Genomic DNA, 27,525 nt, shown 5'->3' with positions numbered 1-27,525 from the left:
AAGGATATGACAGAGACTTTCTTGATCAAGCATGCTGTCATAGAAGAGTGAATTGATGGTCGGGCCCGGAAAAGAAAAACTGCCACATTTCACATTCAGGATCCAAGTTAAATGGATGTCAGTTCGAAGACGGTGGTTGTTACTGGTAAGAGTTTAAAAAAATACTTTTAGGAGTGCTGTAAACCAGACTTTTTAAAATCATGGAATGAAAGGGCGGGAGGCAGTGGGCAGGACAGGAACTAGCAACTGACATAGCAGTATATCCAAATAGCAAATCTCACTCGCTAAGAAAATCAGATGGCATGGTGGAGGGGAGAGCTCCTTACCTCCATCCAAGTATGTCTCTTGTTTACTATTCCTGTCGCCTCTGAAAATATCTCGGCATCCTTTCCTGTCTAAACCAAGGTAAAACGAGTTACAGGCTACCTAAAACAAACCACGGGGCACTTCTCTGCTTCCCAATTCCCCATAATCAGAGGCTGACACTAGAGCTGCATCAGACTGACAGCTCTGAAATGTCAGATTTCAGGCTTGCAGTTTCAAAACACCCAGAAAAGTAATGTGTCGGTTTTTAAAAAAATGAATTCAGAATGAATAAAATTTTGCCTTGGCACAATCCTCCAGAGCCAGATTTGCTGGTTATAGCTATTGCTGAATCACCACTTCAGACACAATTGATTACAGGGAAGGAACGCAGCTTTAAAAGGTAAAACTCCCCGGGAATGCTGGAGCACACAGTCGCTCTCTGTTGTGCCCCGTCTGTCCTAAAGGCAATCATTACGCAAAGCCTTGACATGTGAGTTGTTGGATAATTTTCCACTACAGGCTATCTAAGGACACAGCCCGAGCCCAAAGGGACATCAAAGAGAACCTGCTTGTCGCTGTTTTCAATTAAAGACATCTTAAGATTATTTTAAGGCTTGTGGAAATAGCTGCAAGGCAGGCAGAACCCTGTTCGGATGTCTCCGACCATAACTGTGAGTAACCAGGACGGAGAAGTGTCAAAGAAGTCACTTAGCTTTATATAAGCCTAAGAATTCATTTTGACGTCCCCATGATCCAAAAGCAGCCCGGATAGCCCAGTTTAGTGGTCGTAATAAAAGGAGGAGGTGCAGGAGTTTGGATTTATACCCTGCTTTTCTTAACCATAAGTGGCTTAGAAACATCTTCGCTTCTCCTCCCGACAACAGAAACCTTGTGAGGTAGATGGGGCTGAGAGAGTTCAGAGAGAACCATGACGGGCTCAAAGTCTCCCCACAGGCTTCATGTGTAAGAGTAGGGAAGAAGAACGTTTCGATTTATACCCCTCCTTTCTCTCCTACAAGGAGACTCAACATGGCTTACAAACTCATTTCCCTTCCTCTCCCCACAACAGACACCTTGTGTGGTAGGTGGGGCTGAGAGAGTTCAGAGAGAACCAGGACTGGCCCAAAGTCACCTAGCAGGCTTCATGTGTAGGAGTAGGGAAACCAACTCAGTTCACCTGCTAAGAGTCCACAGCTCATGTGGAAGAATGGGGAATCAAACCCGGTTCTCCAGATTAGAGTCCATTGCTCTTAACCACTATGCCACGCTGGCTCTTAGCCTGAGCTTATCAAAACTTGGGAGCTAAGCAGGGTCCTCCACAGTTAGCATTTGGACGGACAACTGCCAAGGAAGCCCAGGGCTGTAAATGCAGAGCATGCTTGTCTCTTGCCTAGAATACCCTAGGGATGGGTTCCCCCAGGAGCCACTGACTCAACAACAGCACATTGCTTTTTTCATGCTGCAAAAACAAGTTTATCTTTATACACCCTATTGTATTCAGCCCCATAACTTTACAAGAGTTCAACACAAAGCCCCATCAGTCATTTCCGATAAGCTATTTTAAGGGAGAGACTTGGCCTAGAAAGACTGTGAGGGGATTGGAGAGAAAGCCTCAGTCTATTGTACATTACAACGTTGTACAAAACACATTGGAACAGCAACGTGTTTTAATGACGGCAGACATCTCTTCAAGTGGACCTCGATTCTCAGGAGACAGCTGTGTTCAAATGCCAATGAGTTCTAGGAAGAGATGGTAGTCCACCTTTTCCTCAGTCAAGGCTAGTGGTTAGAGCTCTGACTAAGATCTTGGGAGACCCAGTTCAGAATCTGTGCTTCTACCATGGTGGCGTGCTGAGTGTCCTGGGTCCAGCCACGATCTCTCTGCCACACCTACCTCAAATGCTTGCTGTTGTGAGAAAACAGAGTGGGGAAGTCACAACCTGTTGACCCATTATGCAAAGAAACGGATACGCTTCGATTTAATTCAAGGCTAACTGGAATGTCTGAGACCAGGAATCACCAACAAATGTACCAGGAGAAACAGCTCCTCTTGATTTATTTAATTCATTTATACTTCACCTACGGGGACCTAAGGAAGCTCAAGGTCACCCAGCAAGCTTCTATGGCACAAGTGGAGATTTGAACCTGAGTCCCTTAGATTCTAGTCCAACACTCTTAACCACTATACCATATGGGCCCTTCAAATTCATTTCCTTTGGAAGTTTCATTATTGAATATCATGGTTCTTGTATGTGTGTAAAATGCCATCAACTCACGGCTGACTGAGGGTGACGGTGACCCCTTGGGGTTTTCAAGGCAAGAGATGTTTGCAGGTGGTTTGCCATTGCCTGCCTCCGCGGGGGCTGAGAGAGTTCTGACAGAACAGTGTCTGGCCCAAGTTCACTCAGCAGGCTTCCTGTGGAGGAGTGTGGAAAACAACTCCACTTCACCAGATAAGATTGTGCCACTCGTGTGGAGGGGTGGGGAATCAAACCCGGTTCTTCAGCTCAGTAATCACTACACCATGCTCAGAGGTGGGATCCAGCAGGTTCTCACAGGTTCCCGAGAGTAGGTTACTAATTATTTGTGTGTGCTGAGAGGGGGTTACTAATTGGTGGTTTTGCCACTTGATTTTTGCCTTAGTTATGCCCCTCCTCTCAGCAGTAGTGCACAGAACTTGAAGCAGTCTAGCAGGAGGTGCACCGGCATGCGTGGCAGCCTGCGCCTGCGTGCATTCATTTCTCTCACCCAAGGACCGCCACAGCGGCTGCGTCCTTGCCACAGCCCCGCCTAGCAATGCCCCGCCCCCAAATGCCCGGCCATGCCCCCGTCGTGCCCCGCCCAGCCCCATTGGCGCTATGCCACTGTTCCCACCACCATGGGAACCTGTTACTAAATTTTTTGGATCCCACCACTGACCACGCTGGGGTTTGCTGTTGCCTGCCTTTGCATGGGCTCAGAAAGTTCTGACAGGACTGTGACTGGCCCAAAGTCACCCCTCAGTCTCCACGCAGAGGAGTGGGGAATAGAACCCCGTTCTCCAGATTAGACTCTGTTGTTCTTGACCACTACACCATACTGGCTCTCTATCGTTGTTAGTACATTGGGGAAATAAAGCTGGAAGAGAAGGAACCAAAGACCCATGTCTCAAAGCCTAGGCCTTTTCTCCCCTATTGCAAATCTTTTAAAACAAGGTTTTTATAAGTCAGAAACAGGCTCCAATAAATTATTTCCATTCCAGAACCTCCTCAGATGATTTTAATATTGCAAACTGGCCGCCGTCATGTTGCACTACAGAAATTGGGGGGGTGGGGGGGGGAGCTTTTATTTTGTCTGTAAAACTGACCTCTAAACAGGACAAGCAATTCCAGTTTGGGAGTCTTCTGATTTTAGCGTTGGGCTTGTTCTCAAGAGGCACAGGTGCATTTGGAAAGTCTTGCAGCGAGTCGTCACTGAGTGCCTCCATCACATTTTCACCTGCTCGTAACAAATTCGCTGGCAGGAATCCTGGTTTTATGACCCGGTGCCTAATAATACTCGGCCAATTTGATCTGTGTTGGTTCAGGGAGCCAGAGGCACAGAGACCTTCTCTCGATTAAGTCACTTCTTTTCATAGAACGGCTTCACCCTCCACAGGGGTTTCGTATGACCATAACAACAGCTGTGCCCATTTTGGTCAGCTATCCCCGGGCTGGATGTTTACTCCGCACAAAACTTTATACTCTCCCACTTTGCAAGCTCAATTATTGCTTGTTTTCTCAAAAGAGCAAACAATATAAAATGTCGTGAAGCCCCATCAAACCTGGTTTAATTTATCTTAAAAATGCTCTCTCTTCCACCTCACACTTGAGAGGGAACTGGATGGGGGAAATCCTCGGCTAAAACTCTGCACCCAGCCATAGAGAGAGCCAGCGTGGTGTAGTGGTTAAGGGCAGTGGACTCTAATCTGCAGAACCGGGTTTGATTCTCCGCTCCTCCACATGAGCAGCAGACTTTTATCTGGTGGACTGGATTTGTTTCCCCTCTCCTACACATCAAGAGATACCTACAGCTAGTCTCAGTTCTCTCTGAACTCTCTCAGCCCCACCTGCCTCCCAAGGTGTCTGTTGAGGGAGGAGGAAGGGAAGGAGTTCGCAAGCCACTTTGAGACTCCTTACGGTTAAGAAAAGATGAGTAAAAACCCAAACTCTTCTTCTTAAAGTTGGCTGGGTGGTCATCTTGGGCTAGTCACTTCGCCCAGCCTAAAGTGCTTTTCCCCTTTTCCTCTCCATTTTGAATCCACATGAGCCCCATAGTGCAGAGTCAACTGCAGTACTACAGTCAATGTGAGTTCAATCCCAACAGAAGTCGGTTTCAGTTAGCCTGCTCCAGATTGACTCCACCTTCCAAGGTTCATAAAATGAGCACCCAGCTTGCTGGGGGTAAAATGTAGACAACTGGGGAAGGCCATGGCAACCCCTCCCCACCCCCAAACAAAATCTGTCTAGCAAACGTCTTTACCTTTTAAAAAATCTTTAAACTTTACCTTTTTTAAAATCCCAGTTATTCATTTTTGGGGTCTCCCACTGTCATCCCTCTTGAAATTTGTATCTGAACACAACACTGAGGCTAACAGATTGTTTCAGAGAAGTATAAACAAACTGCCAGTTTTAATTGGAAGTGATTTCTATGATTAGATGCAATTTTGTTATAAATTATTGTTGCCATAAATTTTAAAGATAATGGAAAGCGATTTGTTGGAAGCCGCCCTAAGCCTGGCCTATTCTGGAGGAGAGTGGGGTTTAAATTGCATAAAATAACACGAATAAACAAATATATGGTTTTGTGAGGCTAAAATGTGATAACCTCATATATACTCTATGAGGAGAGACTTGGGAAGCTGAGTATGCTTAGTTTGGTGAAGAGAAGGTTAAGAGGTGACATGATAGCCATGTTAAGATATTTGAAGGGATGTCATGTTGGTGAGGGAGCGAGCTTGTTTTCTGCTGCTCCAGAGCCCAGGACCAGGAGTCATGGGTTCAAGGTGAAGGAAAAGAGATTCCACCTAAGCATCAGGTAAAACTTTCTGACAGTAATGGCTGTTCGACAGTGGAATGCACTACCTCAAAGTGTGGTGGAGTTTCCTTCTTTGGAGGTTTTCAAAGAGAGGCTGGGTGGCCATCTGTCGGGAGTGCTTTGATTGTGTGTCCCTGCATTGCAGGGGGTTGGACTTGATGACCTTTGGGGTCTCTTCCAACTCTATGATTATATACTGCCATTGCAGGAAAGAGGAGGATACAAATATGAAAAATTACAGTATGCTTATTGAAAAACATACATTTATATTCAAGGGCCAGTTGGTAGATTTCTGAAAGGGCTTGTGTCATGTAGGGGGGAAGAGAAGAAATTACCATCTTTCTAATGCTCGGGGGGGGGGGGATGGCAGATGCAGGTGAATAAAGCCAAGAAAAGCAGGCCGGACCAACAAGCACTTGTATCTTCGCATCCACACGACGTACACGGACCCTTGGACCACTATCTTCCCCAAAAGGTTATAAGAACATAAGAACATAAGAACAAGCCAGCTGGATCAGACCAGAGTCCATCTAGTCCAGCTCTCTGCTACTCGCAGTGGCCCACCAGGTGCCTTTGGGAGCTCACATACAGGAGGTGAAAGCAATGGCCTTCTGCTGCTGCTGCTCCCGAGCACCTGGACTGTTAAGGCATTTGCAATCTCAGATCAAAGAGGATCAAGATTGGTAGCCATAGATTGACTTCTCCTCCATAAATCTGTCCAAGCCCCTTTTAAAGCTATCCAGGTGAGTGGCTATCACCACTGGTTGTACCAAACCAGGTTTAGGAATGACTGCAATAAATTGGGGACAGCATGTGAAGTGGACAGCTAGGAAATAATGTCGTGTGGATGCTCCAGAAGATTGAGCTGCAGCTTGGACACAGAACTGGAGCCAGCCTTCTGTGCGGAGAGAGTCTTGGAGTGGAAAACAATTCAGTCTTCGCAGACACAAAATTAGCCCATAGATAAAATTATCATGAGACAAGCACAGCCCACAAACACAGGAAGCCCCCTTCTACTGAATTAAACCACTGCATCATCAAGGTGAGTCTTGCCAACTCAGACTGGCAGCCGCTCTCTGGGGTCAATGGCAGCAGGGGCGTAATGAGGCAGCGCTGGGCAAACTGTAGCCCTGGGCAAAACCTGAGTTGGATCCCCCCCCCCATGGGTGACCACTCCACCATGACCAATTTTTTTGCACCAGGACATTGGTGCCTGCAGGGGGTGCATTTTTAGACATATCAGCACCTGTATTTCAGCATATCATCAGGAGACTGTCCTTATGCTACTCCCCAAGTTTGGTGAGGTTTGGTTCAAGGAGTCCAAAGTTATGGACTCCTAAAGGGGGTGCCCCATCCCCCATTGTTTCCAATGGAAGCTAATAGGAGATGGGGGCTACAGTTTTGAGGGTCCATAATTTTGGCCCCCCTGAACTAAACTGCACCAAACCTGGGGGATATCATTAGGGCAGTCTCCTGATGAGACCCTGAAAGTTTTGAGACTGTGCCTTCAGAAATGTCCCCTTCCCCACAGCCTGCAACCCCCATGGACAGCAATACAGAACTCAATGCAGAACAAAGATTCTTGGGCAAATTTCTGGGATGTTCCTGCAGGGGGCGCATTTTTTGATGTATTGGCACCAAAATTTCAGGGTATCATCTGGAAACTGTCCTTATGGTATCCCCAAAGTTTGGTGCAGTTTGGTTTAGGGGGTCCAAAGTTATGTACCCTCAAAGGGGGTGCCCCATCCCTCATTCTTTGCTAAGGGGGTCCATAACTTTGCTAAGGGGGTCCATAACTTTGGACCCCCTGAACCAAACTGCACCAAACCTTGGGGGTGCCATCATGACAGTCTCCAGATGATGCCCTGAAAATTTGGTGCTGATACGTCCAAGAATGCCCTCCCTGCAAGAACATCCCGAAATTTGCCCAAGAATCTTTGTTCTGCATTGAGTTTTCTGCATTGCTGTCAATGGGGGTTGCAGGCTGGAAAACTGAGAACACATTTCTAGAAGGCACAGTCTCAAAGGCTTTCCAGGGTCTCCATCAGGAGACTGCCCTAATAGATATCCCCCAGGTTTGGGGTGCAGCGCGAGTTTGGGGTTCAAGGGGCCAAAGTTATGGACCCCTCCAAAAGCACAACCCAGCCCCATCTCCTATTAGAAACCAGGGTGGAAACAAAGTAGGAGATCAAGAGAGGCACCCGCTTTGAAGGAGATCCCACTCAGCACGGACTCCCTGAACCAAACCTCCGCAAGCTGAGAGGCCAGCACTGGGACAAGTCATCCTGATGATACCTTCAAATTTTGAACCACAGTGCCCACTTCAGCCTAAAAACTGCGCCCCCTGCAGGCCAAAAATAGAAAACCACTAAAATTACCCCAAAACGAACCCAGCATTTTGATGCCCCCCACAAAGTGATGCCCTGGGCAGCTGCCCACCTTGCCCAATGGGCATTACGCCAGTGAATGGCAGAGAACTTTCTCATCCCCTATAAACTTTTCCTTGTAACACCAGTTTTAACTTGGAGCATTCTGCGTTTCAAGCAGGTGCTGTAACCACTGGGACAGGGTGCCTCCCCATCAGAGATCCAGTCCTGTGAAAAGGGTCATAAGTAATGTTGCTGGTTTTGGATTTTCCCCCTTAGGATTTGGGCCCTTCCGACAACATCTTGTTAACTCTAGTTGGGCAGCAGTGAAGGTAAGAGATTAACTACTCGGGACTGAATTTAATTCCCTTTTTAAAAAAGTGTGTGCGTGTGTAAAGTACCACCAAGTCACAGCTAACTTATGGCAACCCTCTAGGGTTTCAAGGCAAGAGATGTCTGGAAATGTTTTGCTGTTGCCGTCTTCCGCATTACGTCCCCGACATTCCTTGGAGGTCTCCCATGATCCAAATACTTAGCAAGGCCGACCCCACTCAGCTTCTGGGATCTGATGAGATTGGGCTAAAAAATAAGAACAAAATGAAGATTATACTTTCATGTTATCACTTGAAGAACAAACTGATTTCTTTGTGGCATACATTCAAGCAAAAAAGTACATTAAAATTCAAGGAAATGGCTGCAGAGGGAAATTCCAGTGTCAGTAAACTGTTAAAAACAGTACAGAGATCCGTAATTGTGCAGGCAGGTAGCTAGGACATTTAAGGCATGCTACACAGATAGCAAAGACCTCAGTTGTAATTAAGGACTAGTAGAATTGAAAACAGCAGTCATCAAGAACATTTTACCAGTGACTGAATTGGACACTAAACTGAATTGGACACCAATTGGACATGGAGCAGCAGTGGCGTAGTGGTTAAGAGCAGGTGTACTCTAATCTGGAGGAACTGGGTTTGATTCCCTGCTCTGCTGCCTGAGCTGTGGGGGCTTATCTGGGGAATTCAGATTAGTGTGTGCACTCCCACACACGCCAGCTGGGTGACCTTGGGCTAGTCACAGTTCTTTGGAGCTCTCTCAGCCCCACCTACCTCACAGGATGTTTGTTGTGAGGGGGGAAGGGAAAGTCCCCTTGAGTCTCCTTATAGGAGAGAAAGGGGGGATTCTTCTTCTTCTTCTTCTTCTTCTTCTTCTTCTTCTTCTTCTTCTTCTTCTTCTTCTTCTTCTTCCAAACTCTCTCAAACTGCAGTTTTACCATCTATACCATGTTGTGTTAAAATGAAGATTGGGAGAAGGGAGCACTGTTAATTGAAAGGGGATGTCTACCTGCCTGGTTTTATCAGGGACAGACCTGTTATTGTGCCTCTTTCCGACCCAGTGGCACCTGATAGTTTCGATATTTGGCAACATGTTCTATGAATGTGACTCTTCTTTGTTGTTGTATGTGTGGAGGGTTGACTCAGCACACTGCTTTCACTCTGCACTGAGTGATGAAAAGTGGCCAAATAATATCTATATTCCAGGAATTTGGTGCTCAGAATAGGAATCCCATCAGGTGTTCCAATGAGATTGTAAGTAAAGAATGCTACTTGTTTTTGTTTCAAAATTCTAGTGACCCCAGGAGGTCTAATAAATTATCCCAACCCTATTTTGATTGGTACGCCAAACTTTGCAAATATTCTTCAGAACAATTTTTTTTCCACTCTGCTTTTTGATTTCGGCTGCTCCTGAAGTTGATTGCCTACTGCTGGCTGTTCCCTGCCCTTGCCCCCTGCTGACACGAGAAGTCGCGCCCAAAGTGCTCTTGCGTTCCCTGCGAAAAGCGAGAAACACACGTGGGGCAAGAGGAAGCGTGTCAGGAGAAGAAATCCTGCCCTGACATGCCTCCTCTCTCAGCGCACCGCAAAGAGAAAGCACATAGGGACCAGAGGTGGGATCCAGCAGGTTCTCACCAGTTCCCGAGAGTGGGTTACTAATTATTTGTGTGTGCCGAGAGGGGGTTACTAATTGGGTCCGCTTTTCCATCTCCACGCCCTCACCTCCCCAAGAGGCTTACTGCCTTTGAACGTGAAGGTTCCATATAGCAATTGCGACCAATAATGTAACTCCCTGAACTGGGTTAATCCCTTTCAGGTACTGAAGTTCATTGATTCTCAGCCTTTTGTACCTTTTATCTCACCAGTCTCTATCAAAGAACCTGTGTGTTTCACCATTGCTGTGTTCAGATTTGTGAGTTGAGGCATTTTCTATAATGTGATGATGATTTAGAAATGACCTGGTGCAAAAAAAATTTTTGGGGTCATGGTGGGGTGGCTGCCCATGGGGGGGTGGCATCCAACTCAGGTTTTGCCCAGGGCTCAGGTTTGCCTAGGTACGCCTCTGCCCCTTTTGCTGAGGGGGGGCTGGCGAGGGAACCTGTTACTAAAATTTTTGGATCCCACCACTGATAGGGACAATATTTTTTGCCCCAACGCACTTCTCGGTGTGCTGCAAAGTAGGAAGCGCTTTGGGACAAGATTTCTTGCCTCAATGCGTTTCCGATTCCACTGCGCGCTCCAGTGCCAGTGGGTAATCGGTTGTAAGGTATCATAATAGTATCCGTGTTGAAAACAATGTCTGGTCTTCAAGTTGGAACAGCCAGAGGCAAGAACAAATTAATGATTTTTGGTATGTGTGTGTGTGTGTTTGTGGGGTAGAATTCTGTCAATCACCTGCCTATGCCAGAAAATTATGTAAGAAAATGTTAAGACAGTCTGTAATTAAACATGCCAAAATCCTGCAACACAAATAACTAACTGCTTGCCCATGCAGTGTCTCTTGGGTGGCTCAAAGCAGAAGACAGAAGGTGCCATTTCAACTGCTTCCTTGAAGTTATTTAGTACTGGCTCCTACCAGCGTAACTTTACCCCTGGGCTGAACAAACATCAAAGCCCTTCTAAACGTTGCCACCTGGGTTGTTTTGCTTCCCAATAAAAAAGGCATTTAATGAAGCACAAATGTTTGATATGCCAGAATATTCCATCTGACCCAGTTCAGTAGGTCTAAATTCTAGCTAGAAAGGGTCAAGACTGGGCAACTTTTCTCTACTGCATGTCACTATCCCTTTGATGTGTAGACAGAGGCGTAGCACAGGGGGAAAGCGCCTGGGGCACCGGTGTGTCCTCCGCCCCTGTCCCGGAACGCCCCCATCCTGCCCCGCCCCCAGAATGCCCTCGCCACACCCCCACAGGGGCATATGTCCAGTGCATTATGCCGCCCCGCCCCCTTGGAGGTATGTCTCTATGTGTAGATTGTTACTCTCAGGGAACGTCTTTTCTTCCTGTTTCTCCTCCTCTCTCCACCATTCTTACACACACTTTCTGACTTGCACCTTGGGTGCGGAGAGATGCAGACAACATCTCTCATCATCCAGCTAGATAGATTAGAATAGAGAACCTATCTCTCCACTTTTCTATCCAGAATGGAGTTCACTAATAAAGACTCCTCTTATTAGTTAAATACGAATTCACTCCTGTTTTCTTTGTTGCCAGCAGACACACACTCTGCTGTGTTTTGGCTCTGTGTACTCTGCTTGCAATGCAAAGGTTACCTCTTACCAGAGAGAATTACCAACACTCTGAGCAGTGGTACAGACTTCAAAATCTGATATCCTGATATATCTGTTTAAGCACACTGAAAACTAGCATGCTCAGCGTCCATACTGGAGCAGTTTTCTACCATCATTAATGATTCCATGGACCATCGTCGTCTGCTGCAAACGCAAACAACACCCAGACATATGTTTTCGAACTACTCCGCTGCTAAGGTGTACACTGTGTTCTCTTTTATATTTCATGGCACATGCAGGATTTTTTTCTCTCTGCAAATTTCCTCTGAAATAAGTTGGACATGTTGCAGCACAAACCATGCTATTTTTTCCACCCATAGGAGCTATCCAAAATTGGCCTCGGCAGTGAAGTAGACCTACACATCGCAGAACTACCACCAGCTTACCAAAAAGCAAAAGAGCTTGTCTGCAAAATATGGGCAACACGTCAGCCCCATGTAAGTGGCGACACACTCTAAAGCATTTTTATTTCAATTAAGCTAACAGTGAGCCAAAGGAAAGAGCATAAAATAGTCCACCAGTGTAAGGGGGACGCGTATTTGAGAAAACGAAATACATTCTTGAAACTATATAATCACCAGACATAACCAGTCAATTGCTCTTTGATGTGTGTAACCAGCCTGCTAAATGTTACCACTGCCATCTATGCATTTTTCCTTGACCTATGTTTTATGGCTTTGCATGCTTTGTAGTAAGCTAGGCATCCCCTGCATCTCTTGTCCTGCCAGAAAAGAGTTACAACTGTTATCTTGCTGTGGGCAGGAGACCAGGTGGCTACTTTGCTATCTGTTGCTGACCTTGGGGCAGTCTGGGTTCCAGAGGCTGCCTCTGGGAAGTTGGGAGGAGGGATTTGTTAGGGGTCTATGGGTCTGCAAATGCCAGTTTCTTTAGAACTGGCTTTGCCAAGTATGGTAATTCAAGATCTCATCCATAAACGCTGCTGATTGATACTTCAGAGTCTGTTTGTTGTATTAAGGTTCCAAGATCAAACAACTAGGCCCATTCAGGAAACTGGGGGTGAGAAACTTAGATCTAATCAAGTCTGCTTATATGTTTTAGAAATAACATATATCCTGTTCCACGGGGGCCTTTGGGCGGGCTGGCTGCTGATTGTCAGATCCCTCACTAAATCCCCCACGTACCATCTAACTGGCTGCTTCTGCTGGTCCCCTCCTGAAGAGGGGATTAGGAGTTCTCGGGGGCCACCTAAAGTTGGGTTTTTATGATGCAGATTTTGGAATTTTTAATGTATTTAATTTGAATTTTGTGTTATATTGTGTATTGGTTTTATTTGTATTGATTGTTGGCTTTTATCTGTACACTGCCCAGAACCCTTTGGGGATGGACAGTATACCAAATGTAATTAATGATAATAATAAATACACACACACGCCTATATATTTTAGTTATATATAACATATATATAAGCACAGACACAGTTTACCCTCTTAGTTTGTGCTACGGGAAGGCAGTTTTCTTCTCTGCATGGCTATCTGAACATTCATAAAAGGATAGGTCAAGTGGAACTTTAGGAGAGCATTGCAAACTGGGAAGAACCTTTTGCATTTTAAAGCACACTCAATCTTATGCACACACCTGAGCACAGGCTTAAATCAAAGGATCTATCAGCTGTCACAGCACAGAGTAATATTTTAACACCCCTGAAAACAAGAAACGGGTGTCCAATTCCTTCCCATCTTTACGGAGGCAATTTATGTTCAGGTAAAGCTTTTGGCATGTTCATTGTGGACAATAGCACAGGGCAAGGAATTAATGAACAAGAAGAAGAAGAAGAAGAAGAAGAAGAAGAAGAGTTTGGATTTATATCCCCCCTTTCTCTCCTGTAGGCGACTCAAAGGGGTTTACAATCTCCTTGCCCTTCCCCCCTCACAACAAACACCCTGTGAGGTAGGTGGGGCTGAGAGAGCTCCGAGAAGCTGTGACTAGCCCAAGGTCACCCAGCTGGCGTGTGTGGGAGTGTACAGGCTAATCTGAATCCCCCAGATAAGCCTCCACAGCTCAGACGGCAGAGCTGGGAATCAAACCCGGTTCCTCCAGATTAGATACACGAGCTCTTAACCTCCTACGCCACTGCTGCCAAGGGAGGGTATTTGCTTCAAAGATCTGAAGTGCCAGGAGTAAAGCAGAAGTCATTGTATTGTCGAAGGCTTTCATGGCTGGATTCAACTGGTTCTGGTGGGTTTTCTGGACTGTGTGGCCGTGGTCTGGTGGATCTTGTTCCGAATGTTTCGCCTGCATCTGTGGCTGGCATCTTCAGAGGTGTATCACAGAGGGAAGTCTGTTACACCAGACCACGGCCACACAGCCCGGAAAGCCCACCAAAAGCAAAAGTCGTTTTGCACTGGTTTACAAACATTTTTCCCCACTTTTTTTGACATGGTTAAATAATCTTGGGTATTCTATTTCAACATGACAGTAGGGCACAGAAAGATGCTTTACTGAAAAATGAAGAAAACCCGACCTTCAATTTAATTTCCTGTTACCTTCTCTCTTGCGGGCTGACGGTTTACAGTTCATGATTCACATTGGCCTAGCTTCACCCTGCAAAGCCACCGTGATTGTGGAGCAGTGCGGAAAGAACAGAGGCTATAGAGAAAGAGACGTATGTGGGTTTCTCCCAGAAGATGGGTGTTGCGTCTCAGAAGGCCCAGAAAGAATTGAGTCGACAATTGATATGAAAAGTGTATGGAAAAACCTTTTGGCAGAAGGGATCGACACTATTTTTTCCAGAGATGCAGGAAGGTAAACATTTGGGGTTCTCAGGAGCCAATGCTATTGGAGGAGAGGTCATTTCATTAGAAAAGTTTACCTGAGAAAATCTGTACCAAATCAAAATGTTCTTAAAAGCTGGAAATGCCAAATAAAGTGTTTTCATTTGTGTGTGGGTGGTTGGGAATGGGGGGATGAAACAGCCAGGTGAAAATACTTTATCACCATCTGTAAATGTAATTTTAGATTCTGATTTTTTGTAAGCCACCCCGAACCCGGCTATTGTCAGGGATAGGTGGGGCATAAATATCTTCGTTTTAAAAAAGAGGACCTATATAATCCCTGACAGTGTTAAATTGATCTCACGTTCTTCAGCTTTCAAATTGCCTGAACATATGGTGAGGTTTTGGAAGACACTGAATTAACTAGTCTGTTACAATGGAATCGATCAAAGTGTAACTCCTGAGAGAACTTGGACTGAATCAACAATCTTAACACATGACAAATTCATGGAGGATATTTATTCCACTATTCCATTGGACATAACTATAACCAAACAATCAGACCCTTGCCCTGTTCACATCAGGTACTATAAAATAACCATTTTCTAGAAAAGTTTCCCCATTGCCAGCAATCAAACTTATTCAACGCACTAAAGGCTTGTCTCAGAAAAGGGAAATTCTCTCCTTCCACAGTTAGCAGCCCCACTAGCCCAATTTGGCCTGAACCTGTCAGGGCTAAGAAGCTGAGCAGTAAACTGTGGTTAATAGAATCATAGAGTTGGAAGAGACCCCAAGGGCCATCAAGTCCAACCCTCTGCCATGCAGGAACACACAATCAAAGCACTCCCGTCAGGTGGCCACCCAGCCTGTTTAAAAAACCTCCAAAGAAGGAAACTTCACCACTCTCCAAGGGAGTGAATTCCACTGTCGAACAGCCCTGATGGTCAGGAAGTTCTTCCTAATGTTTAAGTGGAATCTCTTTTCCTGCACCTTGAATCCATTACTCTGTGTCCTAGTCTCTGAGGCAGCAGTAAACAAGCTTGCTCCCTCTTCAACATGGCAACCCTTCAAACATTTAAATGTAGCTCTCATGTCCCCCCTTAACCTTCGCCTCTCGAGACTAAACATCCCTAGCTCCCTAAGCCTCTCTTTGTAGCACATGGACTCCAGACCTTGTGCCATTTTGGTTGCCCTCCTCTGGACCCGTTCCAGCTTGTCAATACCCTTCTTGAATTCCGGTGCCCAGAATTCAATGGGAGGCCATCAAGCAAGACCGGGGGGGGGGGCGTTCTATGTAGAGCAGGGGTAGGGAACCTGCGGCTCTCCAATTGGCCATGCTGGTAGGGGCTGATGGGAATTGTAGTTCCTGAACATCTGGAGAGCCGCAGGTTCCCTACCCGATGTAGAGGAAGGCAATGGAAAACCACCTTTTGCTTCAAATACCCTGTAGGTGGGCATTTGAGGCAAAAGATGAGTTGGTAGATGAGTTGGTGACTTGACGACACAGTCTTCATGTATCCTTAAACTGTGGCTTGTCAGGAGGGGCATCATTGGAAAACGTTTTTTAAAAACCTTGAGTCTACACAAAACATTTTGGATCTTCCTCTTCTCTTGGATGTGCAGATGATTTTAAGCTAGCCTCTTAACCAATTTTCCCTGTAAGCCGTGTGGGTATGCCACTGTGCAGCCACCGTATTGGTGCCGCGCAGACAGCGGGAGCTCTCTCAGGCGGCTCTCCAGCCCCTTCCGCACATGCAGAATGCACTCTCAGTGCACTTTGCAGCTGGATTTGACTGTGCGGAATGGCAGAATCCACGTGCAAACAATTGTGAAAGTGGATTGAAAGTGCATTATTTTGCATGTGCGGAAGGGGCCTCAGTTCCACACAGTACTGGGAAAGGATTAGAGGTACTATTGCTCTTGACCCGGTGCACACAGTACATCGTGTAGAAATATCACTTGAGAAACGTGCTCCACCAGTTCAGAGGTAGAAGCAGATCTGCATGCCAAAAGGAACTCTTTGCACCCGAGTGAAATGAACAGGACAAAGCAATCACCAGACCAGGACTGTGCCCCAATTTCTCCAACCAAATGTATCTGCATAAAACAATTTTAAACATCCTTCAATTATGTGTCATGTCGATGAAGCTAGCTGTTGATAACAAAACGAAGTAAAAGTGTATGTAATCAAGTCACACATTGCATAACTCTAAATGTCCCCTTTTTCATATCATAGGTATATCTGTGATTATACCTATTACGCTTCTCTTTATTATGGTAACGGAAAAGCAGCATTTATCCATGTGCCACCGCTATCCAAGTGGGTAACAGCAGAATTTCTAGGAAGAGCATTGCAGACTGTTATCTTACAAATGCTGAAGCAATGCAGAAAAACAGGTAAAAAAATGGTTTACCGAAGACCTAAAAGTTACTGGAAACGGTGTGTGGTGTACATACGGAACTCCTGCCTTCATTTGAGTACTGCTCACACAAAAGCAGAACGCTCACGCAGACATGTGGGTCACAGGTCCCCGGGCACATGTCAGCTGGTCACATGGGGGGGCGGAGAATTGGCCCCCACGCCCTCGCCAGGCTGCTCCTTCGGCTGGCCAAAGGAGCAGCCTGGCAGGACCGGGCCAGGAGGCACTCTGTGGCAGGCTCCCGTTGGCTAAGGTAAGTGGGGCGGGGGGCGTGCACGGGGGCGCATGGAGCAGGTGTTGGCCCAGACGCCACCCCCCCCCCCCCTGCACAAAGGGATGAGATAGGAAAATTCCTTTGGGAAATGGGTGCTGCCTGTATGAAACAGTATGACAAGATGGAAGGAGCAAATATTTCAGCATCCCTTATGTGTATATTAAAAGCTGGAAACGTTTTGACTTGCTGGGAAAACCATGGAAACAATGTGATATTTCTAAATTAGGTCTTTAAAGTTTTCTTATCTGTGTAACTCTTGTTTTGGTAAGGAAATCTTTGACTTTCATATGATTCCTTCTTGCAGAGAATGATCCAGAAGAGAACCATCTGAGGACGGACAAGAAAACCCCTGGAAGGAATGTTTAATATTCTGAATGTTTTCAAGTATCCACCTGATAGTGAATAAAAGCACCACACTAGACACAAATGCATACAGAATCCTTTTTACTTAACTTAATAATGTAGTACTGTAACTACTAGAAAAAAGCCGAGTAAGAGAAACTAAGGGAGCTTTTTAGCTTCAGCCATTCAAAATAGACAAAGGTTCTTTTTTCATAATGTAAAGAATCCAGAGTATATCGCAACAGGAATAAATTCTTACAACAGAATATACAAAAACATTTTGAATTTTTTTTTTCATCTACTGATTCATTTTAATATAAACACAGGAATTTCTTTAGGAATAATTTATACACAGCAAGTCTTTATGTAATAAATTGGCCATGTTATTACCATTTTATTTTTTAATTTTTCTTAAAAAAACTTTATATTTTAAACAAGGTAACTTGGAAAATGTTGTGTTTGCAAATGCATTCAGTTCCATAGCACTTTCTAGTTTGATTTTTTTGTTTGTTTTTACATTTTTTCTTTTTTTTCTTTTCTTTTCTCTTTTTTTTGTCCCAGAGGTAGAAGATCTCTGGCCAGTCCTTTCTTCTCAAACCTCACTGGTTTAGAAAACAGAAAAAAAAAGTTTCTGAAAAAGGCAACAAAAACTATCCAGAATCCTTCAGGTAAGAAGAAGGGGAAGGAACATGTTATTTTTGGAGAAAGGAAATAGGATATTCGGTATTCTTGTTTAAATAATTATAATAAATAGGGGATCTGTGATGGTCATTTAAACAAAGCTTCAATGTTGCTAAATAATCTACATAAATTGTATAGGCTGCATACAAAACCACTTCTGTTTATTTAAAAAAAGTGATGAGGAACCTGTAAACAGTTTTCTTTCATTCAGTGAAAACTATCAAAAGTTGTCTTTCACCATGCCATCTACATACAATGCAGTCAAATCCTTCAATCGACCTAAGCAACAACGATAAAGCGTATACTTAAATAATGCAAGCATTGTTCCAACCCCAAGCACACTTACTCAGAAGCAAATTACTTGAATTTCAGTGGGATTCACTTCCAAAGAATTGTGTTTAGGACTGTAGCTAAGAACTGCTTAGCAGCAATACTTATTCTGTTTCCTTAACCAATGAGGTTCTCGCCGACCTATTAAATTTAAATGCACTCATACAGTAAAAGTGAAATGACCAATTAGAAATTATCCCACCCATCCAGAGGGTTCTGGAAGACCAGGTTACTGAAGATACAGAACATTCTGGGTTTACTCTGTACTGGGATACTAAGATTGGGCAAGGAATTAGCCGTGACCGCGAGTTTGTACAGAATCCACTTTTTTTGGTGTACTGTAAAGCTAACTAGTAAAACCGGTATCCTTTTAAAAAAAAACACAACCCAAAAGCCCTTGCATACCTGCTCAGATACACACACACACACACGCACACACGCACACACACACACAGAGAAAAGTGCCCTTTAAATTACCTGTAGGCATTTATAAACTACAAACATTTTTATAAAAATTATTCTATGCACTTACAAAATGCAATGAAATATGTAATTAGGGTTTGTTTGTTTTGTAAACCAGATCTTTTTGTCAACTGACTACCCGTAATCTACTGGACTCAAAAGCCCCGTTGAAAATGCTAATGGATTATAGTCAACAAAGGATACAAAATAAAAAGATGACAACCACACACAGGTACACACACATTCCACATGCTATACGTGTAATGAAAGCCATCAGGAACTGGCACACATACAACAAACTCCTCCATCTCAGCAAGAGCATCTCTGTTTTTATCAAAGAATGGAACTGCCCTCTCTTAAAGAGAATAGAGAATTCCACATATTCAGGTGCTCCACATCAACATTCGCCTCTGAGTCAGGATAAAACGTATCACAAAGAGCAACGGTTGTACTTGATTCTCATTTCTGCAAGTTCCAAACAATAAGATCTTTGAATCTGCGTGTATTCCCTCTGCACAGCTACTCAGTATTTCTGAGATCAATATTTCTGCCCCGCAACTGTTTTCACAACCCCACCATGCACTGGTTTCCCCTGCGGTTTTAGAAAGACGTCATCATGGTTCTCATAGTTGATGAAAAGAAACGTTCCAGGCCTCAAACTCAGAACCAACTGGGCCTTCAAAACTGAAATGTCATCCCAAAACTTTCTTGATTATCACCCAGGGGTTCTGTATCTTCAGCAACACCAGAAAATTAAAAAAAAAAAAGTTCAACTAATATTAATGGGCTTCTTTGTCAATTTAGTTTGCCCCACTATTTTTAAAAAATATACATTTTTAAAAAAGTTGAGGCGAGTTTATCACTGGGCGAAAAGGAGCGGGTCACCTGTGGCTCCTATGATTTGTTACGTAGCCCCAGTGATTAAGTACGTTGCTAACAAACAAACTCAAAGAGCAACAAGAAAGTGTTACTGACTTTTGGAATGGAAAGTTTTAATATAACTACATAGAAAACTATCCCAACAACGAGGAGAGTCATTCACTCAGACATGGATTGTGCTAAACAACCCTCGGCCATCCCCAGAGGATCTGAACAGAGTTCCGTCTGGTGCCCAGTCCCGGGCAAACTGAGATCATGCACCACGGAAGGCCAAATGCACCAGGAAGGGCATCGACACTTGCCAACTTCAACCTTGCTGAGAACCGTTGTGCTCAGAACCACCGAGGAAAGGCCAAAGCTTAACTGGAAGCCAGCCTCTCTTCTATTCTGCTTTTGAGTCTAGCTATGGTCAAAACAAGCCGAGCTAAACACGAAACTTTCCTTAGTCCAACCTTCCTCCCCTGAAACCAAACCACCTTCTGCACACCATTGGGAAAAAAAACTCACAAGGACAAACATTGTGCCTGAACCACTTATTTGTGAGGATTTCTCAACAATCAAGTCTGATAAAGTTGACATGAGATGTAGTTCTTCTAGGGCTTAGTGATATATTTTGAAAAACACAACCGCATGATCGCAACAAAAATATGACTCGTCAATCAAAACCACCCTGACTGGAAAATCTGAACGAAATCGACCTGACTTCAAATTTTGAAAAGTGTTTTGGGGAGGAGTCGTCTGGGAAATGACAAGTCTTGACAAGTAAATAGGTAAATTGGATTATTAACTTATTCATTAATAATTTGGATTCAGGGGCAGGCGGTGAGGTAACCAAGCTTTTGGATGGTGCCAAGTTCTTCAGAATGGTGAAAACCAAAGGGGACTGTGAATGCTTAAAAAAAAAAGATTTCTATCTTCAAACTTAGTGAAGAAGCAACAAGAAGGCCAACAGACCACAAAGAGTGCATTTGGTACAGGTTTATTTTAAAAAATGGTGCAGAGAAAGCTCTTAGTCTTTTATCCTAGAACTAGGATTCATCCAATTAAATTGATGAGTAGAGGTGTCAGGCCACGAAGCCAATGGTTTATGAAGAAAAAAACCTCAATGCCACAAAATGCAGCAATGTCCGCTGACTTAGCTTTAAAAGGGGACCTAAACACCCAGAATGCATTTCTATCGCCATGTTTGCTAAATGGAGGCTGCCTGCTCAGGAACAGCCTGCCTCTAAATTGCAAGGGAACAAACGGAGGGAAGGTGGCTGCTTTCATGCCATTTGTGGGCGTCTTGAAAAAAATGGCTGCCATGGTGAAAAAATGCAATGCTGGATTATATGAGCCCTTGTACGGATCCATGAGAACTCTTACATTCTTAACTTAAGATGACGTGCTTGTCGAAATAATTATCTGTCTTCGTCCAAGTCAATGCATTTCTCCATTGGACAGTCGCATCTTGCTAGATCTTCTGAGCTTACCATGAGGCGTACAAACTGAATTTCTACAATTTTAATTCAAACTCGTGTCAAGATCTAAGGGGGGAAATCTTCTCTACCCCATGCCACACAACACCTTGCAGAAAAAGGCAAGTCTTGTGCCCGTTACCAAGCCTACATTAAATTCTCTAATGTTTTGACATGCATAAAAGAATATTTACTATCAATAGAAGGACTGTATGAGAAAATACCAGGTAGATAACGTGATCTGGGATACACACACAACCCCAAACACACAATACCAGTACAGAAAGAGCCGTGTAAGCTAAAATGGAATTAGTTCAGATGTTGCAAGAGCAGAGCACAATGGTAGAGTTGAGGTGGTTTGGTCCAGATGGGCTGCCGTAATCACGTGCGCCCACTCGTTTAGTCACATGACTGCCTGACGCTTGAATGCTTCTGAAACGTATATTAAGATGGGCACTACAATATTAGTGTTCTCTCCTAATGTTTTAAAAACCACCTACATACAATTAAAAAAAATAACTTGGACAGTTTTAACAAAACCCTCTTAGCCAGCTGAAAGATCTGAGGATCCCCACGAATTGTGGAGATTAATATGTGCAAGAGACGAGAGGCTACGACAGGAATAACAAAAGGATCACTAGGCATCAAAGTTTCGGATCCATGAAATTAAAGCATGGAAGATCCCAACGATGCTTGGTTTCTCCAACCCTTGTAGGAACTGGACCACCATGTAATTCTTGCAAAACTTGGGGAGGATGGTGGGTACATTTCTTTCACACTCTAATTCACCCACGAGTGAAAAGCTTTTGCGAGAATTTGCCAGCTGGTTGATCAGAACCAATGTCAGAAGGTCTTAGTTCAAAGCATACAGAACTATATTCAACACCAATTCCAAAATTCAATTAATGGATGTTTTTCTAAAAAAGCTACGTCAAAACAAGATATTGTGCCCTACCAAAGAAGCTATTGAAAAAGATTTAAAACTTAATGTGGCATCACTTCTTTGGATTGGCCCAAAGACAAAACGATTCTTAGGTACTAATTTGTTCATACGTGGGTTTTTTCTACATTCTCATTTTCCTTACTTGCTTGTGTTCCTATTCCTTCAGGGAATTTTTTCCCTGCTCCCCATGTGTCTTCCAGCCTCCAGTTATTGATTTGATATTACATTTGTTTATGTCCTGTATAAAAACCTGCAATTTAAACATGCTTGCCAAACATAAACCAATGAAATATCAAATTGACCACTAGGGGAAGCAAACTATGTGCGGAATAGAAAAGAAAAAACTGAATTAACTGGAACACAAAAACAAGGAAAACAAGAATATGGGAAAGCCCTTTCTTTCGCAATGCCAGCGGCACTTGAAGAGGGCTTCAGTTTCGTCCTCTTCTCCCTATTTAGAAGTGTGACTATCCAAAATGTGTGTCAAGTTGGGTGCCTGAATTAACAAATTCCTCATTTTAAACTCAAAAGAGAGACACTAATTCATAGGCTAGATGATCGAGCTTTGTAAAAAGTTTGTGTTGTACTATTCTTCTAGTGTTCGCCAGCACAGTCTCCCAGGATAGTCACTGTGACACTCTATTTATGAGAACTTTTTAAAAGAGCAGCTATTGATTTTTAGTTCAAATGACCCACTGAATCAACCGCCAGCAACCCTCAATGTGCCAGGAAAATGCAGGTTGTTGACTGTTTTAAAAGCAGCAACTCCCAACATTTTCTGAGTGATCTTTTTGATTCCATTGTGACCCCTCTTCTCAAAACCTGGAGGATGTGGTTTGTACAATGAATGAGGTTACCAGTATCAACAGTATATTGTCGGCTGCTGAGAAAATGTGAGATGTATATTTTATATATATACACACACACACACACACAAAAATAAGAGTGAGGTAGATAAATGTTTGAATTTTTTTAAAAAAACTGTCCCCCTGTCATAACTCAAAAAACCCTTATCTCAGTATTTAAATTTAATATGGGGCGCTCTACAGTGATTTAAACTGATAACACAAAAATAAATTAAAAGAAAAATCCTACATAGAATACCTTTTTTTTCCTTTTTCTTCTTTTTATGAGGGAAAAAATAGACTATGAGACAGAGACGAAAAGATGATGTTGAGACTGAAGCTGTACGGGGGGGGGGGGTAAAAGCACTACAAACATATCTTAACTCCAGTCACATCTAGCAATTATATTTTTTAATTCTTTGTTCTTAAATGCAACCAAAGGGGGGGGGGGAGGAAGGAAGAGAGAGGGAGAAGGGAGGGAGAGAACAAATGGAACAATTCAACATTTCCATCCCAAAACAACCCTTCTTTTTGTTGAAAGATTGGGTGATTGGATCAACTGCTTCTTTGCCATTGAATTTAATATTAAGGTTCCCTTCATTTCAGACCATCGGGAACTTCCACCTCCTCTACTCCAGCACGCACAACTCAGTTCAAGAACTTCTGGTGATTCAGTTATGGGAGTTTGGTTGGAACTGCTAAGTATGAGTTTTCAAAGATATCTGCAGTTGCTACAACAGAACATTTTGATCCTGTGCATATCAGCCGGCTAGGCATGACCGACATCGCTTCCTCACAGCTGGCCTCCATTTTTAACCAGCCGCCATTTTTGAAAAAGCCAACCTCCTCCTAGCCAATCCCCAAAGCAGTTTGGTTGACAATACTGGCCACAGCCGATAACATACAGTTCCCGAACACGTTACTGTTTGCTGAGAATTACACGTTGTTGATGGGATGGAAGCATTGCAAATTTCATTGTTACTTTTTTTAAAAAATAGTAATAATAATGACGACGATGACCTCCCAAAGCCTGGTATCCGCGGCTCAAAAGCTGTTACACCTCACAATTAAGATACACACGCATGTAGGTTTCTGTGTGCGGTTGTTTGAAATGTAACCTAAAAACAAAGCAGGAGCTGAGACGAGCTATACATCAATGAATATGAACACTGAATACTACAAAGAATTAACCCCCCGCCCCGCCCCAAACCTGAGTTTGAATCATACCTTACATTGTAACAGACTCGGGTGTTGTATGGGCAAAGGGTAGCAAGGAAAACGAGAACACAGTTGATCGAAGGGAGGAGAGAGCCCCAGCCTACAACCCAGGAGGGTCTAACCCCGACCCCTCCACTTAAAGAGTGTTTTAACCCTAAACAGCCTGTTCAAACAACTAGCAGAAAGACAGACAGAGAGAGAGAGAGACAGAGAGAGAGACAGAGAGAGAGACAGAGAGAGACAGAGAGAGAGAGAGAGAGAGAGAGAAAGAAAGAAAGAAAGAAAGAAAGAAAGAAAGAAAGAAAGAAAGAAAGAAAGAAAGAAAGAAAGAAAGAAAGAAAGAAAGAAAGAAAGAAAGAAAGAAAGAAAGAAAGAAAGAAAGAAAGAAAGAAAGAAAGAAAAGCAGAAATTATTTATAGAAGGCATGAAACAGTTCATGACAATTCATGTTTCAGGTAACCCGTCTTGGGAAAGTGAGGACAGGCAAAAAAATAATAAAATAAACATTACACATTGAAGTACAAAGCATAAGAAATCTTCCGGGAACCTGGGGTCGGGGGGATAGAGGGTGTCAAGGGAGGGGGAAAAGGGTAGACCTGAAGATTTTTTTTCATAGATTAAATCCACAAAGATAAACAAAAAAATAGCAGCTTTTTTTCTGTACAGACATATAGATGAGTATCTGAACTGTAAAAAAGTTATAAAAGTGACACAAAAAGACGAATGTGTATGCAAATGATCCATGGTCTAACATACAACTGCAAGACCCTTTTGAAGTCTTAATAACAGAGGAAAAAAAGTTGACAAAGTGTTAGATGCTTGAATCCATTTAATTGGGTGGTTCTCCTCCAACGTTTCTGTTTTTCTCAGTCGTTCGTTCTCTTTCCCCCAAGCCTACCAATGACAGCAGGAAAATCCCTTCTGGTTTTGTCTGCCTTTATTTCCTTTTTCGAGTGCTGCTGAATTTTCGGCACAAGAGATATCTTCCCCCCTCCCAACCTCTGATGCCAGTTTTATTCAGAATTCCATCGGGGGGGGGGGGGGGGAAATTCATTTAAACCTAAACAACCCCTTACGTTCTCAATTGCGTCAAAGAAAAAAAATTAACAGGTTTTGTCCAGCTGAAAAAAAAAAAGGATTGCGACAATTTGAACTTCCCCCCACCCCAAAAGAGTGCCAGTGTATGATTGAATTGAGTGTATTGGTCAATTTTTCATTTAACTAGAACCTGTGATTACTTTTGCTCCTTCTAGGCCTATGGGGAAAAAAATCCTAAAAGAAAAAGTTTCACTTTTTTTTGGCAAAATTTGGCAGCGCTGAAAACTGTTAATAACCTCGGACAAACAACGGCCCTTCTTTATTATTTTACATGAGCCTCAAAATATTAAGGAATAATAAAATCCAGTCCTTTTTTTTCCTTTGAATCCTCTTTTTGTTTTAACAACCTACAGTGTGAAGCAGGTACTCACAAGGGGTAACGGAGAACCGGCTGGCCTGCAATTTTCTTTGATGTGATAAAAAAAGTGCCGTACAGTTGAAACTTCACGCAGATATGTTTCCCATTATGAAGCAGAGAGAAAGAAGAGGGGGAAAAGGGGGAGATACGCGTCAGACTCTCAAGTTTTCTGTTGCTATTAAGTGTTAAACGTTAAGAGTTTCAAAGGCTGACCGTGCACCCCACAGACAAGTTTCTTTCGCTGAAACAATCTTCTGCTTGCATATTGAAAAAAAAAGTTATTTCAACTTCTAAACGAAGAGAGGAGTCTCCTGTGTGCAGCTATGACGGTTCTGAAGATCCACTGAGGTACAGTAGGCTTTTGAATATATTGTTATTTTTTTCTTGCTTGCTTTCTGTTCCCCCACCCTTTTCCCCCGACACACGCGCACGTCACATGTTTGCAAAAACCTGGTTCTAAAGGTCAGCAGGCCGAAGACTGGGGCAAAGGCAACGCTCGCTTCGCTCTTTGGCGTCATTCCCCGCTGCCTATATAGCTGCTTATCGCTGTCTCTTCCTCTGCTTTCGGCCCAGAAGGACCACCACACCCGGGCCATTCTCTGCTTTGTGTCCTGAGTGTTTGTCAGAAGGTTGGAGGGTGGAGGAGGGGTCTAAAGGAATGCTCTCCATATTCTCCGTCTCCAGGTCCAGCTCTTCGGTATCCGGCGGCTTGTTCTCATCACTGTAGAAGAAGGAGACTTCCTTGAAGGCGGGATCGAGCTCATCCTTGATGCTCCCGATGATTTCCAAGAAGGAGGGTCTCATCTTGGGATTATATTGCCAGCACATACGCATCAGCTCAAAACTGGTAGGGAAAAAGAGACAACAACCAGCGTTACCACCTTGTTTTACAACCGTTTCGGGTTTACTAGGATGAAAGTCATTCGCTTCCCTTTCTGACACCTCAGCTCAGAGGTGTAGAGGGGCAAAATGGTGCCTCAGTGCCCGTGGTAGCTACGTACCTCCTCGCCCCCGCACCCCATGGTAGCTATGCCCTCCCCGCACCCACTTACCTGCACCAGCGCTGCGCAGCCCAGGCTCAAGCTTGGGGGAGGGGGCTGGCTGGCTGCTCCGCCTCCTCCTCAGGTAGCCAGCCTGTAGTGGCACAGGCCTGCCCAGCAGGCCTCAGAGACTGGAACCTGGGGTGTACGGAACAGCCAGAAGTGTGGGGGGTGGGTCAAAAGTGTGGGGGGCGATTTTCCGCCCCACACATGACTTACTGGGGGCACCTGGGGCTTTTGTCCCCGGATGTCCCCATTATACCTATGTGACTGCCTCAGCTGGCCAAAGACTTCCTACTGGTTGGGAAAAAGCAGCCAGGCTAAATGCCAAACAGGGGATCCCCTCCAGGCGAACCCCTGAGCAAAGCAGTCCTAAGCCCCCACCTCCCCCAAGAAACCAGCCAAGCCCATTCAATCAAGATGGTACCATGTAGAATCAAAACGACTGTTATCACCACAAAATGGTAAAGGCGTAAACGTCCACATATACTGAAGAAGGCATGTTGCAAAGCAAGATCGCACAAACTTCCCAGAAACCCACTTTTAGCCACCTCTAACGCAGAGCAAAAAGAGCCCCGTGGCGCAGAGTGGGAAGCGGTGGCCCTGCTCACGACCTGAGTTCAATCCCAGCAGAAGTTGATTTCAGGCAGCCAGCTCAAAGTTGACTCAGCCTTCCATCCTTTTGAGGTTGGTAAAATGAGTCTCCAGCTTGCTGGGGGTAAAGTGTAGGCGATTGGGGAAGACGATGGCAAACCATCCTGTTAACATAGTCTGCCTAGCAAACGTCATAATTTGACCTCACCCCATGGGTCAGTAATGGCCCGGTGCTTGCACAAAGGACAGTCCACCTTTAGCTTTTTACCTAGCACTGAGCAGCAAGTATTGAAACTGGAAAAGTGCTCGTAGTTTTCTTCTTATGTATCCCACAATGTTCTGGGCTTACACTGTGGGATTGAGGGACTCACGATAGACCAGGGCAGGCAGACAATAGAAAATGCACCTCACGAACGTGCAGCTTAACCGACCCAGGAACACTATGAGATGTTCTTTGACCGTAAGTGTAAAAAAAAAAAAACATATTCAAGAAAATTTGCAAATAG

The 27,525-nt window shown here is 44.1% G+C and overlaps 2 protein-coding genes across 3 annotated transcripts in view; one reads left to right on the top strand and one right to left on the bottom strand.

The window, feature by feature from the left end:
* PGPEP1L (pyroglutamyl-peptidase I like) lies at positions 1-18,563 on the top strand. 2 transcript variants are annotated; one of them, XM_048481772.1, is made up of 6 exons: positions 1-145; positions 8,007-8,059; positions 11,667-11,783; positions 13,880-14,109; positions 16,315-16,475; positions 17,077-18,563. In XM_048481772.1, the coding sequence occupies exons 1-6, from the start codon at positions 112-114 to the stop codon at positions 17,136-17,138; spliced, it is 657 nt and encodes a 218-aa protein (XP_048337729.1). In that variant the 5' UTR covers positions 1-111; the 3' UTR covers positions 17,139-18,563. The 2 variants fall into 2 exon arrangements, with proteins under 2 accessions (XP_048337729.1, XP_048337728.1); XM_048481771.1 differs by lacking the exon at positions 8,007-8,059.
* IGF1R (insulin like growth factor 1 receptor) overlaps positions 17,200-27,525 on the bottom strand; it is a 213,011-nt gene continuing 202,685 nt past the window's right edge. The window contains exon 13 of the mRNA XM_048481648.1: positions 17,200-26,229. Within this exon, the coding sequence (XP_048337605.1) occupies positions 25,926-26,229 (304 nt within the window). The 3' untranslated portion in view covers positions 17,200-25,925. The remainder of the gene's footprint in view (positions 26,230-27,525) is intronic.

Source organism: Sphaerodactylus townsendi, linkage group LG17 (assembly GCF_021028975.2).
Source record: "Sphaerodactylus townsendi isolate TG3544 linkage group LG17, MPM_Stown_v2.3, whole genome shotgun sequence".
NCBI classification, from domain to species: Eukaryota; Metazoa; Chordata; class Lepidosauria; order Squamata; family Sphaerodactylidae; genus Sphaerodactylus; species Sphaerodactylus townsendi.
The sequence above is the reverse complement of the archived record's forward strand: the minus strand, read 5'-3'. Positions and strand labels throughout refer to the sequence as shown.